Here is a 21180-nt window from a genome sequence, read left to right as displayed (position 1 = left end):
GTAATAAGTACGACCAGATTCATGGGAACCTTTCCACTTCGACATAGTGATACCTTCACAGTTAAGAGCCGGCAACTAACCGGAGGCGAGAAGTGGTGTGTCGCTGCGTTGTGCGTATCTGTACGAGACGTGTATGTCTCTTTACGAGACTTATAACACGTCTCGAGACTCTCGTACAAAAAAGCGTGTTAACCGGAGGGTATGAGAGGGGGAGGAATAGGGTACGGACGGCCTGGCGTGGAAATTAAAAGAGTTGTCGGGGGTCGCTACCTGCATGGCCGTAACTAATGACTATTTATTCGTTGCCTTTTAATACTAATCCTGGTGTCTCTGGTTTGCAGGGTGACAGTGAAAATTGAATAATGCAGCACAGGTAAAAATTCACCCCGAACGTTCCTACTAAGATATGAAAATATTAAACTTTTAAATACTGTTGTGCTGGAAGCTTCCCCCGGCGTCCATGGGCCTCTAGAAGGCTCCGGGAGGAGCGAGCAGGGGGGGCGGGGAACAAGGCGAGCCGTCCGCGCCCCGCGGGGCGCGGCCAGGTGCCAAGTGGGAAGTGTTGCCAACTCGCACATATTTTTGCTACATGTTCTTGTATGATCTAAAATATACTGTAACATTCTAGAGTGTACTGTTCTGGATATATATATAGGAGAAGAGGGCGAGAGGAGACAGTCCCAGTCATAGGAAGCTAGTTGTAAGTGAAGAGTCAGAGTGAAGTGTACTACTAAGGAAGAATATTAAACTACAGAAGCTGTGCAAAGTGTTTACATATCTCCCTCCCACGGAGTCTCCTGACGGCGACACGGAACCCAAGTAACACGTCCGGCATAACATTGGCGTCAGGAGTGTAGGCATTTGTTTTTTCGCCATGGAGACTCGTTCCCAAGCTGCCCAGAGGGACGACGTGTTGACTGAACTCTTGGAAGCTTTGAGACTACAGGGGGAGAAACAAGAAAGAGCACAGCAACAACAAGAAAGAGCACTCCAAGAACTCAAAGAACAAAAAGAAAGAGCACAGCAACAACAAGAAAGAACACTCCAAGAACTCAAAGAACAACAAGAAAGAGCACAGCAACAACAAGAAGGAACACTCCAAGAACTCAAAGAACAGCTAGAAGATCGCTTCACGGGATTACAGCAACAGCTACAAGTAGTACAAGATGGAAGTGAGTCAGTACGAAGAGAAATGACTGATGTGACCACGAAGTTAGGACAACGCCTGATAGAAGTGGAGAAAGAACACACAAATCTTCAACAAGAGATGGAGGTGGTACAGGAGACGACACACAAAGAAATATAGAAGTGCAGGGAAATGTGAACCGTACTGAACAGGCAGTTTGTGACGTAAGTGACAGAGTGAAGGCCCTTGAAGACTGCTTGGCTGGAAACGGACAGCCAGTGCCTGCAGGGGCTAGTTGTATCCAAAATGCTTCTCCTACGCAAGTCCGGGGTAGTTTGAGCCCTGTTTCGCCTGAGTTTATCCCCGCAAGAAGTTTCGCCAGCCCCATGAGTCTGCTGGGTTCGCCTGTTAGAAAGAAGCCTCAGGAGTTTGATGGCAAGGTCTCCTGGGAGGCTTACCGCGCTCAGTTTGAGCTGTTGGCAGCGCGGAACGGATGGGATGACCAAGAGTGCGCGGTACAGCTGGCCACTAGCCTGAAAGGGGCGGCGCTGGAGGTCCTTGCTCAGCTCGACAATGCGACAAAGGGCAGCTACAGCGGGCTGGCACAGGTGCTGGAGCAACGATATGGGACCAAGCACCAGAACGAGCTCTTCAGGGTTAGGTTCAGAACCCGCAACAGGAGGCGCGGCGAGTCTCTTCAGGAACTCGCTCAGGACCTTGAGAGCATGGCACACAAGGCATACCCAGGTGCCACCCCTGACCTGCTGACGGTTTTGCTGCGTGATCAATTCATCGATGCCCTGGACAGCCCTCAGCTGAAGATACAAATGAACCAAGCTAAGCCAACATCAATGCAGGAAGCTCTGGCACGTGCCATGGAGTTTGAGTCCTTTGTTAGGTCTAGCTTGTCAAGCTTCAGGGACGACTCGACTTCTGTCAAGATCAAAACGCTAAGTATCCATATCATCAACATTTTCTTTCTCTTTTTGTTATATATTGCAATACTTTAAGTTATCAATTAATCAGTCAGTCAGTCGTGTTTATATTTTAGGCTCATATCCCCCACTTCCCCCCAGGTGAATGTGAATGCAAGAAATTACAGGTGGTCTGAGTCCCGCAGCAAAGTGTGTCAGATGTGTGACAGGGGTGTGGATGAAACTGTCGTGCATGTGATACTGGTGTGTGGGAGGTACCGGAGAGAAAGGACGGAGATGATGAGGGTGGCACTGAGTGAGATGGGCTGGGATGTGAATGGGAGGATTGCAAGGACAGAGAGGGAATGGATGCTGCTGCTGCTGGGACTGAGTGATGAAGCAAATGATAGAATTATAGAAGCCATGAAGAGTTTTCTGGAAAAGATGTGGTGTGCAAGAAATAGGGAATTGGAAGATTTGTAATGGATATATACTGCTTGTGTTGTTTTATTTTTACAGGGTGTGCCGATACGAAGGCCTGACTCTACAACGGGTCACCTGTCCAGCAAGAGCAAGAGCAAGAGGGCGGGAAGCAAAAACCACAACAAACTCGAGTGGCTGACGTTCTCTGCTTTCCCTACCTGTTTAACTTATTACAAGGACGTCTAAGTTTGTGAAATACGACGATGGAGGGATTAAAGGACAGGGATGTGTTTCTTCACCTGTGGCAGAAAAGAAACCTGGAGAGTGAGAAATACGAGAGAGCAGGAAAGGCAGAGACAATAAGGTTCAATCTGGCGCAGCTCAGTTTCGTTAAGAATTCATTCAGGTGAGGGATTTACCTGTTTGTGTGTGTGTGTGTGTGTGTGTGTGTGTGTGTGTGTGTGTGTGTGTGTGTGTGTGTGTGTACCTAGTTGTGACATACGGGAAAAGAGCTACGCTCGCGCTGTCCTGTTTCCATATCCTCTCTTATCCAACTTTTCCTTAAAATCATGAATGTTTCTCGCACAAACCACCTCCTCCTCCAGTCCATTCCATATCTCAATGCTTCTGTTTGGGAAGCTAAACTTTTTCACATCTCACCTACACGTGGTCGCCCTCAACTTCTTTCCATGTCCTCTCGTTTCTCGCTCGCTTCACACACACAGGTCCTCTCTGTCCAGATTCTCCACCCCGCTCGCCACCCTGTACACCACTATCAGGTCTCCTCTTTCTCTTCTTCTCTCCAGGGTTGTGAGACTCATGCTATTGAGTCTCCCCTCGTAAGTCCAATCCCTAAGTTCCGGTGCCATCTTGGTTGCCGCTCTCTGTACTCTTTCCAGCTTTCTTATGTTCTTTTTGTGAGGAGACCAGACTACTGCTGCATACTCCAACCTTGGCCTTATCATTGTAACTATTATTTTCTTCATCATCTCTTCGTCCAAATACACAAATGCTGTCCTTATGTTCCTCAGCAAATTCATAGTTTGTCCCATTATCCTGTTGATGTGTTTGTCCGGTGACATGTTCTCTGAGATAGTCACTCCCAAATCTTTTTCTTCCACTCCTCTGCATATTATCTCACTTCCCATCTTATAATCATATTCACATCTTCTACCACTCCTGCCAAACTCTATTTTTTTACATTTCCCAAGGTTGAACTCTATCTACCATGTACCACTCCACTCCCATGTTTTGTCCAGGTCCCTCTGCAATGCCTCACAGTCTTTCACATCATTGACTCGTTTCAATAGCTTTGCATCATCTGCAAACAAACTCACATAGCTGGTCACTCTGTCCACCATATCATTTATATAAACAGCAAACATTAATGGTGCCAGCACTGAACTTTGTGGGACCCCACTCCTCATTGGGCACCAGTTGGAAACTTTGTCCTTGATTATTGTCCTCATTTCCCTGTTAGCTAGGAAGTCCTCCAGCCACTTAATAAGTCCATCACCCACTCCGCCCCTATTTTCAGTTTTCCAAATTAGTCTTCTGTGCGGTACTTTGTCGAATGCCTTTTTCAAATCCAGGTACACTCCATCCCCCCAGCCTTCTCTCTCTTGTATTAAATCTGTCACATTTGAGTAATAACATAACAAGTTGGTGACACAAGATCTCCCTCTCCTGAATCCAAACTTGCAATCCGAGATAATTCTCTCCCTTTCTAAAAAATCCGACCACCTGTTCTTAACTAGCCTCTCACATATCTTCACAACCACACTAGTGAGTGATACCGGTCTGTAATTTAATGGGTCCTCTCCCTTTCGTCCTTTATATATTGGTACTATGTTTGCTTTATTCCAATCTTCTGGTACCCTTCCTTCACTCAGGGAGGCGCTCATTATGGAGTACAGTTTCTCTGCAAGTTGCTCACTACATTCTTTCAGGATCCACCCTGATACTTCATCCGGCCCTGTTGCCTTTCTTACATCCAGCTTGTTCAAGCTTTCCTTGACCTCCTGCACCATTAACTGTATCTCCTGCCTAACCCTTCCTCTTTCCTGGCCCGGTGGTTGTACGAATTCGTCTACCTTTGTGAAAACTTTTTGAAAGCTGTTGTTCATCACTTCTGCCATCTCTGCTGGGTCTTCATATGTAGTTCCATCCATTTTCAGTTTATCGATTGTTTCTCTATTCTTTAATTTGCCGTTCATATGTCTATAAAATAATTTAGGTTGGTCTTTGCATTTGTCGATTATATCTTTTTCATATTTCTGTTTTTCTTCTCTTCTAATCTTTGTATATTCATTCCTTGCTTGTTTGAAATTGTTCCACGCGTTGATTCTTCCTCTTCTCCTGCATCCCTTCCAGGCTTCCTCCTTTCTTTTTCTAGCCGCCTCGCATCTTTTGTTAAACCAATCCTTTTTACCAACATCCTTTTTGGTTACCTTTGGGAGATATCTATTCTCGGCTTCTTTGTACAGCTTTAAAAACTCCTCCCACTTGTCTTGCGTACTCCTGGCTTTGTACAGCCCACTCCAATTTGCATTCTCAAAAAAAGTTCTCATATTAACAAAGTCTGCCTTAGAGTAGTTTCTTCTCCCTATTTTATGATCCTCTTTTCGGTCAATCCTTCTCTTTTCTTTTACTTCAAATTCCACAATCGCATGGTCACTCTTAGCTATTGGGCAGTCTATTTTAATATTTTCTATTACTTCCGGTTCCTTGCTAAAAACCAGATCTAATCTTGATGCCTCTCCTTCTTTCCCGAATCTAGTATGTTCCTTAATCCATTGCGTCAGCACATGTTCCATTGCCAGTTGCAGGAGTCTTCCTCCCCACGACTCTTCTGTTCCCTGCGTTTGCCAATCCTCCCATTCTATCTTTTTGCAATTAAAATCACCCATCAAAATTATTCTCTCACTCTCCCTTAACCCGGCAGCGTCGACGGACCCATTTTTGGGCTCCCGCGAGTCGGTCCACTGAAACGGCGGACCCCGTATGGGGCTCGGCTCAAAACGCCTTATTCGAGCTAATTGTAGGCGGTGGCGGCATAGAGCAACCCACCATGCATTCCCTGGATCATTGTGGTGGGTGATTGATCTTGAGGTGGGCTTATTTGTCATAGGTGGTGCTGTAAGGTCATGGCAGACTGAATTAGCTATCCATACAGTAATCACTTGTCAAATTCTCTAAAGTAGACAACAAGCAACTCTCGGCTAGATGCCACGTGTCACGAGACTGTTTATTTTGTAACAAACACCACCCAAAAAGAATGGAGTTTGAGTATGAGTAAATATTTTTAACGGCTTTATGGTTATGAGAGGAGTACGCTGATATACGTTCCATGCTATTTTTTTAGTCTCAAAATGTAGTGTAATATTGCCGATTCTCGGCCACTTCTCGGCTTTCCCATAGCCGAAGCCCACGGGTTAACATTCCATCCAAGCAACTCACTGTGTCTTGTATCATTACTTCATATTCTTGGGCCTTCCATGCATTGGTTCTTGGTGGCACATACCCTACTACATACTGCCTCCTTCCTTCAGCACCCACAGTTTCCACTTTCAGTACCTCTGCCAAGCCTTCACCCTCAGTCACCTTCTCCACCTTAATGCCTTTCCTTACCATCAACATCACACCTCCCTGTTTTCTCTTTCTGTCTCTCCTTCATATATTTTATGCACCTTCTCCAATTCCCACCACCTCAATTGTGTGTGTGTGTGTGTGTGTGTGTGAGGCAGTTCCTCTCTTCCTTTTCTGCCTGTTAGACCCCACATATTCTTGTTTTCTCACCTGATTTACTTTGTTTACTTTGTTGAATCTTGTCGACTACGGAGACAGCTGAGGTGGACCTCCATTGCTACCCGCTGGCTCCTCTCCTCTTGTGCCTTGGAGACCATTTCCGTTGCCACTGGGATAACCTGGCGTTGGTGGCTGGTCAGGCACTGTTGACAGCCACTTGTCCAGGTGATACTTAAAGGTGTCAAGTGCTACTGCAGTCAGGTTCCTTATGCTGGGAGGCACTGCATTGAATAGGCATGCTCCAGTGTGGGCGAAGCTGTTGTGCACGATGGTTTTTACTCTTGAGGACACACCTTAAGTCCTCTTGATTTAGCACAGCCTTCCGCACCTTGGGTGATGGTGCTCCTGGAGGCCGGCATTTGGTACCAGCTTCTCGAGAGTTTTCCACACGTACATGATGGTGTACCTGTCTCGGTGCTGCTGTAATGAGTAGAGATGCAAGTGTTGTAGCCTTTCCCAGTAGTTGAGTTGCTCCATACCCTCAATACGGCCAGTAAATGTTCTCTGCACTGCCTCTATCCTTGATATATTTCCTACTCTGTGTGGGGACCACAGCTGGCAGTAGTACTCCAGCCTTGGGAGCACCAAGGATTTCCACAGTGTCAGCATACACTCCTGTTTTCTGGTTCTGAAGGTACGGACCAGTGAGTCTTCGGGCTGTTGCTGTGATCTTGTTGTAGTGCAATGTGAAGGTGGTGTCATCACTCACATACACACCAAGATCCTTGACGTGGTGTTTGATTTCGATGGTTTGCTGGTTGCAGATGTAACTTGTTGTGGTTTTCAGCTCCTGCAGTGGGCCATATCTAAGTGCCTCAAATTTGTCACTGTTTAGCAGCATGTTGTTCTCCTCTGCCCAAGCTATCACTCAGTCTAGGTCAGCTTGTAGCAGGGCAGTGTCACTGTGGGCTTGTACATGTTTAAGGGTCCTCTTGTCGTCTGTGAAGGATGTGGCCTGGGCGTGCTGGAGGTCTTGGACGATGTCTTGTATCATGACCAGGAACAGTAGTGGTCCCAGCACCGAGCCTTGAGGAACGCCACTGTTGACTGGGCTGGGTCAAGATAAACTGCCTTGGACTGACACCTGTTGAGTTTGGCCTGTGAGAAAACTGTGGATCCATTTTCCTAGGTTACCACTGATACCATGAGCCCTGAGTTTGTGTAACAGTAGCCCATGGTCCACCTTATTGAAGGCTTTGGCGAAGTCTAGGTAGATGACGTCTGTGTTCCTACCCTCCCTCACTGCCTCAAGTATTCCCTGATGGTGCTTCATTAGCTGTGAGAGACAGGAACAACCTCTCCTAAATCCTTGCTGTCCCTCGTTTAAGGCATTCTTCTTTTCTAGATGGTCGATGAGCTTTGAGCAGATGATCATCTCTGTTATTTTAATGAGGTGTGATGTTAAGACCACAGGACGGCAATTCTTGGGTTGTCCTCTGCTGCCACCTTTGTGGATGGGAGTTACTATCCCAGTCTTTAGTAGTGATGGGACTGTTGCTTCACTTAGTGATTTGTGCCACAGTAGCTGGAGTGGTTTTGCCAGTTCATTCCAGCAGTTTCTTAGCAGTTTGGCATGGAAGCCGTCTGGTCCTGCTGTTGAGTCCGGTGCAATACTGTTGATGGCTGCTACAATGTACCCGGTTTCTAAGTCTATATCGGTGAGAAGCTGGTGATCCTCTTGTGTTGGGGCTTGGAAGAAGGAGATAGGGTCTGCTACCATCTTGCTTGGCAGTGGGGTGCTGAAGACACTGTCGTACTGTTGTCAGAGCAGTTCGGCCATTTCCTTTGGGCAGCTCACAGTCTCATTACCGTCCGTTATCAGAGGGCCTACTGGGACGTGTCCGTTGAGTTTTTTCCGGGCGTACGTGAAGAAGTATTTTGAGTTCTCCTTGATGTTTGACACTGCCCTTCTTTCATCTCTGGTTCTCTCTTCCTCATGAGATTCTATCAGTTGATGTTCCAAGGAGTCTAGCTGGTCTTGAATCCAACCCTTGTTGTTGTGTGGTGCTTTGGAACACTGTGTAAATTTTTCTTCAGAGTTGACCTTTTTTCTTGTGGGGGCAATATTGGAGGCACGTAGTGACTCCATATTTACCAGAAATTTTTCAATATCAAAACAATATGAATACGAGGCATCCCTAACTCAGAGCTTAACTCAAAACCCAAAAGCATTTAATTCTTATATAAGTAAGAAAAAAAATTGGCAAACCCAGCATTGGCCCCCTCAGGGCAGCTGATGGAGAAGATTCATGACCCCGAGGATATGTCAGAACTTTTGGCCTCAGTATATTCCACATCTGTTCCGTAGTTTCCAGCACCCCACCAACATTCAGTGGATTTGGAAAAAGCTTATGACAGAGTCGATTGGATTGCATTGTGGGATGTTTTAGAGATTTATGGTGTGGGAGGAAAACTGCTTAGTGCAATAAAGTCTTTCTATGAAGATGCATCTGTATGTGTCAAAATTACTGGAGAAACAGGTGAACATTTTGAGATAAAAGTGGGCTTAAGACAAGGGTGCATCATGTCACCATGGTTATTCAATATTTATATGGATGGTGTTATTTGAGAAATTAAGGGCAAAGTTGGAGAAGTTGGAGTAGAATGTTCGATGAGGGAAGGAAGTGGATACTGAATTCGATACTGTTTGCTGATGACAAAGTGCTCATTGCAGAAAATGAAAGTGACCTACAAAATTTGGTCAGTGTTTTTGATAGTGTCTGTAATAGGAGAAAGCTGAAAGTAAATGTCAACAAAAGTAAAGTGATGGTTTGTGAGCGAAGTAGAAGTGAGGTTGTTGATTTTATGTGCCCATATAGAGTGGGAATTGAATGTGAAAAAGAATGCAAAATAATTTTGAATGGTGAAGAAATGTAGGAGGTCAGTGAATTTAAGTACCTTGGATCAGTTATGTGTAAGCATGGTGGCATGGAGGGAGAGATTAGAGAAAGGGCATTGCAAGGAAGAAAGGTTGGAGGGTCTTTGGGACGAATCATGAATGGCAGAAGTGTGAGCATGGAGGTAAAGAGGGATTTGAGAAATACAATAATAGTACCAACCCTCACATATGCAAGTGAAACGTGGGCTTGGAATGAAAGTCAGAGGTCTAGAGTGCAGGCAGTGGAAATGAGTTATTTGAGGAGTGTTTGTGGTGTGAGTAGAATGGATGGAATGAATAATGAAAGTGTGTACGAGTGTTTTGGAATGTATCACAGGGGTGAAGGGAAGAAGTGTGGAGTGGTGGAAGAAGTGAAGTGACAGACTTTAAAGTGGTTTGGCCACATGGAACGAATGGAGGAGAGTAAGATGACCAGAAGGGTGTATGTAAGTGAGATAGAGGGAGGGAATGCTAGAGGATGACCTCCAGTGAAATGGAGAGATAGGGTGCAAGAGTACGTTAGGGAGAGGGGTGAAAGATCTTTGAGAAACTTTGAGCAGGCATGGAGGGAGTGTCTGGATAGAGAAAACTGGAAGCTCTTCTGCCGTGGCCATCCCCTGGTGGGAGCTCCTAGGAGCAGGCGTCGATGAAATGATGATGATGATGATGTCAGATAGACTTGGAAGCCTTAGGCCTCTCAGGACTTTACTACATGGAAAACACACCTATTCCTATAAAAGACATTGCTGTTGATTTGGGGATAACAGTGGAATGCTCTTTAAAGTTCCATCAACACGTTGCTAATATAGCTAACAAAGCTGAAGGTGTTTTGCTGAATATCTCAAAGCGACAGTTAATCGTGATGCTTCATTTATGATCCCCTTTTTCACTACTCATGTGCACCCCCTGTTGGAATACTCCTCTGCTGCATGGAACACAGGCTGTATTGGAGATTTGAGGTTATTAGAGTCAGTTCAGAGGCGTTGAAGAATGAACATCAGGGGTTTAGAAAATTCAAATTATCTTGAAAGGTTAAAATCACTGAACTTCTCAGTACACGGGCATTTTCTCCATCACGACACAATCAAGTACTGGCAGATCTTTCATAATATATGTGCAATCTCTCCTTCAGACCTATTTGTTTTAACTCCTGATCTACCCACTAGAGACCACCATTATAAAACAGCACTTGTTAGGGATCAGTTGGAACTAGGGAAGAGGTCCTTTTGTGTCAGAGGAATATCTTTGTGGAATTCCCTCCCAGAATCCCTAGTCACCCTCCAGTCTTTATCTATCTTGGGGACAAACTTAGAATACCACTGATTGGCCTATTGCTCTTTATTTAATTTTATAATCTCCATTACAAATTGACTGCATTTGATGCACTATCTAGCTTTTTCACAATTACCTACCTGCTTTTGTATATGTAATTATTTATTGTGAGCTGGCACATCAGCAGAGTGCTGGCTTCCCATTGCCCCCTCCTCATTGTGTGGATTGTGGGGTCAGGAAGCCCATCAGGTGAGTGTATTTACCTAGTTGTGGTATACGGGAGAGGAGCTATGCTGGTGCTGGCCTGTCTCTCTATCTATATTCATATCGTTTCAGTGAGATCAATGACGTCTCTGTGGCTGGCAAGACTCAGGAGCTCTTGTCTGAGTATGGAAAACTGATGGACAGGCCAGAGAAGGAAGGCGGGCTTAACAATTATGGCGAGCCCATCCTTGCTCTCATTGGGAAGAGCAAAAATGGTGAGGATTATTGTAAACTTGGTGAGTGAAGTGACAGGCCCTCAGCATATATTCCCCATTATAGTCTTTTCAGAGCATGAAGGCGGTTCAAGGTGTGGCAGATTCCAGAATTCCCATGAGTGCAGCGCTGCCAGTTCGACCGCCAATTATCAGATTAACACTCTCTCCCGGCCTACCCACCCACAACCCACCTGTTTATCTCTCTCTCTCTCCCTCTCGACCTGGGGGAGGGACCTAGGGGGACACACCAACCACCACCACCACAACATGGCAACATGGGAAAAAATCTCTGCCACATGTCATAGAATTTACACAAATCCTTGTTATAATCCTAAACATCGACACTCATTGTACTATGTAGCTTCCTTTACTATATACAGAATATATAAAATATCACTTTCAAATAGCACATGGATGGCAAATAAGAGAAAAAGATGCATGTACGAAGGCTGATTTGGCACCATGGCTAGAGGTAAACGACGATACCAGCTCCACCCTGAACTGCCTTCATGCTCTGAACAGACTTTAGTTAGTTAGTTATTTAGTTAGTTATTAGTCCTATATCTGTCTTTCTTCTTCTTGTTCTTATTTTTCTTCATTACTTATAATTTTTTTTAATAATGAATATTCCATGTCTTTCTTTCTTCTTTTTTCTTCTTCCTCTTCTTTTAGTTTACCATTATCATTTTCCCTTATGGAGTTGGCCGGGCTATGAGTCTCTCCCACTCCTGACGATTGTATTCTCTCTCCTCCCAGGTGTTCCTCCTTCTCATGTGTTCCTCTGCACACCATATCCAGGTTTTCTTTGGTCTTCCAGCTGGTCTCCTCCCTTCTACCTCCACCTCTGCAGCTCTTCTAAGTACATGTTGCTCCCTCTTACTTATGTGAAATTTAAACTTGCCTAACCTGTACCTATTTACTGTTCGGTCATATTTTATTATTAGCATGCACAGCTACATCATATGCTCCCAACTTTACCTTATCTTACTTGTTTATCATTAATAACTGTGGTATTGACTCCCATTATACATACTGAAAATCACCTTTCAGAGAGCAAATACTGGAAGTCAAGTTTGAGCTCAGAGGAAGTCATTAATAAGTACTTGAAGCCTCAGTTAGAGGTGAAGAAAGTCCCACAAGAAGAGTACAAGCATCTGGCAGACCTCTTGAATAAGGCAGAGGACAGGAAGGAGCAAAGTGTAAAGGGGGAGAGGCTTCGTAGGAAGAGATCTGGATCCCAAGCATTGCCAGAACACAAGGAAGAGAGACCAGATCATGTGGAGGCTTCCAAGTGGACTCCAGGAAGCAATAGAAATCAGGTATTGGAGTAGCCTTATATTTTTTTGTTATACATATATAATATGAGAGATATTAAAGTACTTGTTTATTTATGCATTGGATATTTCTAAGGCAGGTGAAAAGGCTGATAAATCTCATTGAACATTATCTATTTCCAGAAGACATAGTTAGATTGTGATTGTGTTCTCCAATGCAGTTCATCCCGTAAAGCGTCGACAAATATGAAACCTTGTGGTTAGGCCTGTGCCGGCCACATCTCAGATTTTTTTTTTTCTTGGCAAAACCAGTCTTAAATGATGTGAAAGGAATGGAAATGACAGTCATTGTGCCCAGAACTGAGTGGAAGTGGTATTACGCCGCACGAGATATTCCGCACTAGAGTTAGCGGCTTAGCGAAACCTTATGTATATAGTTTTTTCGCTTCCTCATTTTCTCACACTTCAAGCAATGAGTTGGAGACATGCATAACATCATTACTGTGTTGAGAGGAAAACAACATGTCATACTTTAGTTTCAAGAAATTATACAGTTATGAAAAAAGCCCTTTCCCATGTGATTGGCTTTGAGTAATTGTTTTTGTGCAGGTGAAGAATGTGTGTGTGTGTGTGTGTGTGTGTGTGTCTGTGAGAGAGAGAGAGAGAGTGTGTGTGTGTGTTTGTGTTTAAAAATCAAACTGATGGCAGCCACCAGATACTCCTTGAGTGTTGTCTTTCAGAGTGCAAATATTTTTTTAATAATATATATTTCTTTTCCATGCGACAAAACGAATGGCATACCATAATTCATATTGTACAAGGTTTCACTACCACAACACAACACGCACCAAAAAACACTAGAAATGGGGAGAGAAAGTAATGGAGATTAGACTGTCTTCTTATTAGCGGGGTCGAAGCGCCATAAGGCAACTACTGTACCACAAAAATAATGGAGCAGAAACCGCTACAAAATTGAAAACTAATAAAAGGAAAATAAGACGATATTCATGTTAGCAGGGTCAAGGAGGCAGCATATATAGTACGTGTAATGTATGAGAGCAGTAAATGGAGACATTTTGAGGATGTAATTTAACAGGAAAAGGATGGGAGGAGGGTGATGTATCTCTTACGTCCCCGACACCCAAGTGTCTGAGTGCGGCCGACGTATCTCTTACATCTCTGATGCTTTACGGGTTAATATTAGTAAAACATGTATTTCTAAGTGCGTCTCAAAATGTTGTACTTTGGCACAATTATGTGTATTGGAGTAGCAATGTATACAGGTAACTCTCGATTTATGCGAGTTTGGTTTACGCGTTTTTGAAATAACACGGGGTCCAAAATCCAAATAAATGTTTAATTTACACGTTTTTTCACTTATATGCGATATTTTATGGAGTGGTAACCAGATGTCTCACGCAACTGGACTCACACGGCGCCGCGGCCACACAGCTGAGCTCAGTTCTTCCCGCGCGCCACTTGAACAACAATACAGTACCCATGCTGCCACGCTACTCAACAATAGGGGTGGGCCGGTACCGGTACTAACAGTACCAGCTATACTTTACGGTACCGGTACCAGACAACTCGGTACCGGTACCAATACTAGCCAGTCGCTCATGGTGTCCCTCATTTCTTCCTCACACGAGTGAGGCTGAGACTGAGTGCCTGAGTGGATATCTCGATGATATGGATATTCTCTCTCTCTCTCTCTCTCTCTCTCTCTCTCTCTCTCTCTCTCTCTCTCTCTCTCTCTCTCTCTCTCTCTCTCTCTCTCTCTCTCTCTCTCTCCACTGAATGAAGTGAATATTTATTTTTCGATAGAAACCTACCTCTTGTTTGATTTACACTTGCGTAAATCGAGAGTTACCTGTAGTAATAACTTTTCTATATGACACATTTATTTTTTTGTGTGTAAATGTTACAGGGTGTGTAATGTCACCATGGTTATGCAATATTTATATGGATGGTGTTATTAGAGAAATGAAGGGCAAAGTTGGAGAAGTTGGAGTAAGAATGTTCGATGAGGGAAGGAAGTGGGTACACGTAACTCGATTTACGCGAGTATTGTGTCCATGAAGAGGTCGCGTAAACCAAAAACAATGTAAATCAAACAAGAGGTAGGTTTCCATCGAAAAATAAATATTCACTTCATTCAGTGGAGAGAGAGAGAGAGAGAGAGAGAGAGAGAGAGAGAGAGAAATATCCATATCACTGAGATATCCACTCAGGCACTCAGTCTCAGCCTCACTTGTGTGAGGAAGAAATGAGGGACACCACGAGTGACTGGCTAATATTGGTACCGGTACCGAGCAGTCTGGTACCGGTACTGTACCATATAGCTGGTACTGGTACCTGCCTACCCCTATTGTTGAGTAACGTGGCAGCGTGGGTACTGTTTGTTGTTCAAGTGGCGCGCGGGAAGAACTGAGCTCAGCTGTGTGGCCGCGGCGCCGTGTGAGTCCAGTTGCGTGAGACATCTGGTGGCCATTCCATAAAATATCATGTATAAGTGAAAAAACGTGTAAATTAAACATTTGTTTGGATTTTGTACCCTGTGTTATTTAAAAAAACGCGTAAACCAAACTCGCGTAAATCGAGAGTTACCTGTACAAAATTCGATGCTGTTTGCTGATGACACAGTGCTCATTGCAGAAAATGAAAGTGACCTACAAAATCTAGTCAGTGTTTTTGATAGTGTCTGTAATAGGAGAAAGCTGAAAGTTTATGTCAACAAAAGTAAAGTGATGGTTTGTGAGCGAAGTAGAAGTGAGGTTGTAGATTTTGTATGCCCATATAGAGTGGGAATTGAATGTGAAAAAGAATGCAAAATAATTTTGAATGGTGAAGAAATGTAGGTCAGTGAGTTTAAGTATCTTGAATCAGTTATGTGTAAACATGGTGGTACAGAGGGAGAGATAAGAGAAAGGGCATTGCAAGGAAGAAGGGTTGGAGGGTCTTTGGGACGAATCATGAATGGCAGAAGTGTGAGCATGGAGGTAAAGAGGGATTTGAGAAATACAATAATAGTACCAACCCTCACATATGCAAGTTAAACATGGGCCTGGAATGAAAGTCAGAGGTCTAGAGTGCAGGCAGTGGAAATGAGTTATTTGAGGAGTGTTTGTGGTGTGAGTAGAATGGATGGAATGAGTAATGAAAGTGTGTACGTGCATTTTGGAATGTGTCACAGGGGTGAAGGGAAGAAGTGTGGAGTGGTTGAAGAAGTGAAACGTCAGACTTTAAATTGGTTTGGCCACATGGAATGAATGGAGGAGAGTAAGATGACCAGAAGGGTGTATGTGAGTGAGATAGAGGGAGGGAATGCTAGAGGACGACCTCCAGTAAAATGGAGGGATAGGGTGCAAGAGTACGTTGGGGAGAGGAGTGAAAGATCTTTGAGAAACTTTGAGCAGGCAAGGAGGGAGTGTCTGGATAGAGAAAGTTGAAAGCTCTTCTGCTGTGGCCATCCCCTGGTGGGAGCTCCTAGGAGCAGGCGTCGATGAAATGATGATGATAAATGTTACCCATAGTTTATTTTTCTTCCAGCATCCATCAATAGCCTTTGTCTCCCAGCCACCAGAATCATATGGTAAGAATGATTATGTAACTTTTTCTTATTCATATTGCAATTTTACCTTCAAGTTTGTCAATATCTATCTCTATATCTATTTACCTATCTCTCTGTCTATATTATGAGTGTATCTCTCCACCCATCTGTATGTCTACTCCAAATATTTATTAACATAGTATAAATATTCTTTTCTTCTCCTTTACAGATCAGCATCACAGGAGACCCAAACAAGGCACCTCAGGCAGTAGGGGCAGAGGCGTCATGAATGGAAGAGAAGGAAAATACCCGTGGAATAGAGTCGGGCAAGGAGGAGGAGAACTGGGACAACCACAGAACACAAATAACAGTGATTTTGCCAGTGGAAGGAGAAGTGTTAGTGCACCAGCCCCCCCCTCCAGTAAGCCTTGGGAAGTGAACAGGGAGTGGCAGAGGGGTCAGAGGCATGGTGGCAGAGCTGGTAACTGGGGCAACAGAGGGAGAGGAGGTGAGTTGGTAATGATGAAGATTTTTTTTTTTTTTTTTTTTTTTTTTTTTACGTCTTGGCCTATTGCACCGGTAGGCTTCTTCCCGGTGGATCCTGATGGTCGGTCCAAGGTTTCTTCCCGGTGGGTCCTGATGGTCGGCTCAGCCCGTTCTGGCGCAGGCGAGTGTTTATAGTGGCGCCATCTTGCATTGGCTCATGCTGCCCTCCCAGAGCTCATCTTTAATCCTAGAATCTAGAGTCCGGGTTGATAGGTGGTCTTCTGGACAGCATGTGGGTAGTTTTAAGCCACTCGGCGGCGGCTGAAAAATCCCAGCTTGGTGGCACCGGGCGGGGATTGAACTTGTGTCCTCCTGAACGCGGGGCCGTCTTGCTATCTGTTCAGCCACCGCCTACCCTCCTGCTCCTCAGCGACGGCTTTGGCTTCGGTGTCAGGTCCGTTAGCTGTCGATGTCGAAGTGCCTGGCTATTGCTCGGGTTCATTGCCGTCACAGTCACCATCACTACTCTTCTTGGCCACTTTGGTCTTGAAGAACGAGTATCCATTTTGTTGTTGAAGTGTCCGACGAAATTGCCCAACACACAATGTGGAATATCCCACAAGTTTTGTTGTTATAGCTGCAGCGCACTTTTGAGCTAGCTTTCCTGTATCTGCTCAGGACCATGAGGGGGGCCAGGCCCCCCCCCCCCCCCCCCCTGGATCCGCCAATGTGAAGATGGTAATAGTTATGATGATGGTGCTTCGGATAATGGAGTGAAGAAAGTTTTGGTTGCTCTGGGAATGAATTTGTAGCAGCTATCATAGATTTTCTTCACTTTTGAAAGGAAGGAGTTGTGAGTTGGCCAGGTATGATTAAGTTAATATTTATGTGAGTGAAACTTTTGGTAACTCTTAGGATGAATGTGTAGTGCAAATAGTAGGCTAATATTACATTTTGTTTTTATTATTACATTTGTATCTAATTTTCTCTGTTTGTTTTGAGGCCGAGGAGGCGGTTCATGGAACAGAGGTGAGGAATACTCTGCCGGGGAGTCTGCACAAGTTGGTGGAGATGCAAGAACGTCCTGCTTCAAGACTGCTTCTCACCAGCTGGTAATATATATACAGTCTTTCTTAATATGGTACTTTTTCTTTTACTAATTTCTCTCTTGGTGTCTAAATAGAGGTAAAGGTAAAGTTGGGGGCATAAGGCAAAGTTGTGCATGGCCTTGGTGCTCATATCTGTCACACATGTATATAGTAAAGTGGGCACTAAAACAAAGTAGCAACATAAAGGCCTGCCAAGCACTGCTCCAACAAAAGAAAACAGAACAAGGGGCCAAAAGAGAGGTCAATTTCGGGAGAAGAGGTGACTTGACACTCCTCTCTTAAAAGAGGTTTAGTCATAGGCAGGAGGAAATACAGACAAAGGAAAGCTATTCCAGAGTTTACCAGCAGAAAGGATACAAGAATGAAGATGCTGGTTAAATCTTGCATAAGGGATATGGACAGTATAGGGGTGAGCAAGAGCAGATAGTAGAATGCAGCAGGGCTGCGGGAGTGGGGAAGGCATTCAGTTAGCAAGGTAAGGTAAAGCAAGCAAGGTAAAAGTAAGAAATTGTAAGCGTTATGTAGTATGGTGTTCTTTTGTAAAATAAGGAGGTACTTAGGTTGAGAATGGGGCCTGCATGAAGACTTGCCCGGAGGAACCCCTGAGCTTGCCGTCATAGGGTGGGCAATGTGATGTGCCCCCTGGCATATGCCCCCACTGATCGATTGATTGTTATGTGGTAGAGAAGGGAAACTGCAGGAACAATATGAATCTAATCGTAAGGATTTCCTGTCTAGATCTTATAAGTGTCTGTATAGTGGCTAAAACAACATTTCCATCTGTAGAAGCTGCATTACAACACACAGTTTCATTGCACTCTTTGCAGTTATTGGATCAGCAGAAGAAGTTTGGCAGAGGAGGTGGAGGAGGAGGAGGTGGAGTGGGTGTGGGAGCAGCAGCGTATGGCTCGGGAACCCGCTCACTGGGGATCCGGAAGGGTGTTGGAAATAGGTTTGTGCCCCCCGTGCGGAAAGAGGATGAGTAAGTGGTGGTTGACGAGGATATGTGAGGCGTCTAGAGCCAAAGGGGCGAGTGCGCCCTTTTAACGTTCTTGAGTTATGGCTTGTGCGAGATAGGCATAATCCTCCTCTAAAAGACAAAATCGTCTTTCTGGCAAAAAACGACCATATAACTGGTGTACAGAGGGATCAGTACAGTTATTAATAACAAAACGGCATCGTTGCTAAACTTAAATGCCTCATTACAGGTAACTCGATTTACACAAGTATTGTGTCCTTGAAAAGGTCGCGTAAATCAAAACAATGTAGATCAAACAAGAGGTAGGTTTCTTTCGAAAAATAAATATTCACTTCATTCAGTGGAGAGAGAGAGAGAGTATCCATATCACCGAGATATCCACTCAGGCACTCAGTCTCAGCCTCACTCGTGTGAGGAAGAAATGAGGGACACCATGAGCGACTGGCTAGTATTGGTACTGGTACCGAGCAGTCTGGTACCAGTACCGTACCGTATAGCTGGTACCGTTAGTACCGGTACTGGTACCGGTGACTCCCACCGCTATTGTTGAGTAGCGTGGCAGCGTGGGTACTGTATTGTTGTTCAAATGGCGCGCGGGAAGAACTGTGTGGCCGCGGCGCCATGTGAGTCCAGTTGCGTGAGACATCTGGTGGCCACTCCTTAAAATATCGCGTATAAGTGAAAAAAGGTGTAAATTAAACATTTATTTGGATTTTGGACCCCGTGTTATTTAAAAAAACGCGTAAACCAAACTCGCGTAAATAGAGAGTTACCTGTACTCACAACTACGTTTTGGCACACTCACCCCTTTGGCTCTAGATGCCTCATATGAGAAATGAATGGCATTTTTTTCAGTTCAGTGGCATTTTTTTCTGTTCAGATTATACGAGAAAGTACAAGAAATCACTGGCCATGTTTTCTCTTTTGAAATTTGTAATATGTGGCATTTTGTTAAGGTTGTGCAGGAGAAAATTGAAAGGATATTTTTTCTTTTCATATTAGGAATTTAGGGAGTTTGGTGACAATTGTGTAAGGGAAATTGAAGAGATCACTTATTATTACATCTTTTCAAATCAGGCATACATATTATGAGTTTGGTAAAAGTTGTAAAAGTGGCATAATGGGAAAATCTGACATTTAACAAAAGGAAATGATGAAGTTGATGAGTAATATTAAAATTTAATATCATGTCCTTCCTCTGCCTTTATATGTTGTAGTGGTGAGATAATTCCTTCTATTATTTTTACTCTAATTTGTTGAACCTCATAAGAAAATTATATGGAAAACAAAGATGAGGATGAGTAATGAATGTAATGTCTTGTCTCTCCCTTCAGATATGGTGGTAGTGGCGAGATTATGCGACGGTGCCTTCCTCAAGGGGCCTCTGGAAGGGGTGGAGAAGCCGAGGACAGTCCCTATGCAGAGTTGCTGACTGACCCAAGACTGGCGGTGAGGGACTTTGTCATCATTGGTCATTTTAATTTGAAAGTAGAAGGCTAGTAGAATACCGTGCAATTCATTACTGCTGTTTATATCTTTTGTTTGATAGTTGTACGTAAAGGCTTCAGTGGAGTTGGGTTTTGTGGTATGTGTTGGTACTACTGATGGTTGCTAGAAACTGCCTTGGTCCAGTGAATAGTTATTTTGGTGCTGTTCATTTCTTTCTGTCTACCTCTGTTTTTATCTTTGTTTCTCTCTATCCATCTATCTATATGTATCTCTAACCTTGTTTCTTTCTATCTATTTATCCTTCTTTCTGTCTTTCTTTATCTATCTACCTTTCTCTCTTACTAGCCATCTGTTTTTCTATCTATCCATCTATGTCCCTATCTACTTATCTTTCAACTTATCTATGTACCTCTCTTTTTTCTATATACACACACTAATACACATTATCCCTTCATTAGCTACTATTACTACTACTTTAGGAAATTTCAAACGTAACACTCACTCCACCTTCACCCCACAGAATATAGACGGCAAGATGGTGGAACTGATCATGAATGAGATAATGGACAGCGGGCTGGATGTGACGTGGGATGACATAGCTGGCCTCAAGCTTGCCAAGACCACCATTCAGGTATCTGTCTTTCTTTATCCATTTGCCTTTCTATCTTTTTATCAGATTGTCTGTCTTTCTGTCCATCCATCTGTATCTATCTATCTATTAATCTCTCTATCTATGTATATCTGTCCATCTATCTCTATCTAACTAGCTATACTCAAATTTTCTACTAATACTGTTATTACTTCTACTACTACTGCCTCTGTTTAGTTTTTTTTCTCATATCTTTTTACTCTTGCTGCATTTCTATTACCTTTACTTATATTATTCTTTTGTTAGTTGTTGCTACCGCTACTGCTACAGCAGAGGTTTCCAAACTTGACCATACCAAGGACCCCCAGACGTGATGAGTCTGAGCCGAGGACTCCCAACCAAACAAAATTTATCATTACCATACCGGGATACCCAGTACTACCCAGTACAACGTAGTACATTTAATATTTAATTATTCCTGAACAAAGTAAGTATAAATAAATAAATAAAATCTTTTCAATAACAAAATGACTCACAAAGTCAGGTAAAGTCTATATACTGAGGTAGATATAAACAAGAACAGGCACAGCATCAACACAGGCAGGCTGATGAATCCCTGCCTGGCAAACCGCTATTGCCGCCCTGCCACTGGTATGACTGCGCTACAGTTGGTATACTAAAAACGCACCGTCCGTCAATAAGAACGATACGTAGAAACCAGACAGATGGACAAGCCAGATCTTACTGGACTTGGGACCAGAGTCATGAGACTCACGAGAGTGACGGTTTGGGTGGCGACTGATGGGAATTGCTATATCATATTGAACTTGATAATAAGCTTATGA

At 43.9% G+C, this 21180-nt stretch overlaps 1 protein-coding gene across 5 annotated transcripts in view; it reads left to right on the top strand.

Annotated features, from left to right (window-relative positions):
- The first annotated feature begins 985 nt into the window (after positions 1-985).
- The window catches only part of LOC126980193 (fidgetin-like protein 1), a 39451-nt gene continuing 19256 nt past the window's right edge, over positions 986-21180 (top strand). The window contains exons 1-10 of one of the 5 annotated variants that reach the window (XM_050829823.1): positions 2722-2869; positions 10757-10899; positions 11656-11758; positions 11950-12218; positions 15723-15765; positions 15953-16231; positions 17212-17321; positions 18146-18300; positions 19632-19746; positions 20267-20377. In XM_050829823.1, the coding sequence (XP_050685780.1) occupies positions 10858-10899; positions 11656-11758; positions 11950-12218; positions 15723-15765; positions 15953-16231; positions 17212-17321; positions 18146-18300; positions 19632-19746; positions 20267-20377 (1227 nt within the window). In that variant the 5' untranslated portion in view covers positions 2722-2869; positions 10757-10857. Of the gene's footprint in view, positions 2870-10756; positions 10921-11655; positions 11759-11949; positions 12219-15722; positions 15766-15952; positions 16232-17211; positions 17322-18145; positions 18301-19631; positions 19747-20266; positions 20378-21180 lie in introns of those variants that run through there. The other 4 variants (XM_050829822.1, XM_050829820.1, XM_050829821.1 and 1 more) reach the window with 4 other exon arrangements.

Source organism: Eriocheir sinensis, chromosome 43, assembly GCF_024679095.1.
Source record: "Eriocheir sinensis breed Jianghai 21 chromosome 43, ASM2467909v1, whole genome shotgun sequence".
In the NCBI taxonomy this organism is placed as follows: domain Eukaryota; kingdom Metazoa; phylum Arthropoda; class Malacostraca; order Decapoda; family Varunidae; genus Eriocheir; species Eriocheir sinensis.
The sequence above is the reverse complement of the archived record's forward strand: the minus strand, read 5'-3'. Positions and strand labels throughout refer to the sequence as shown.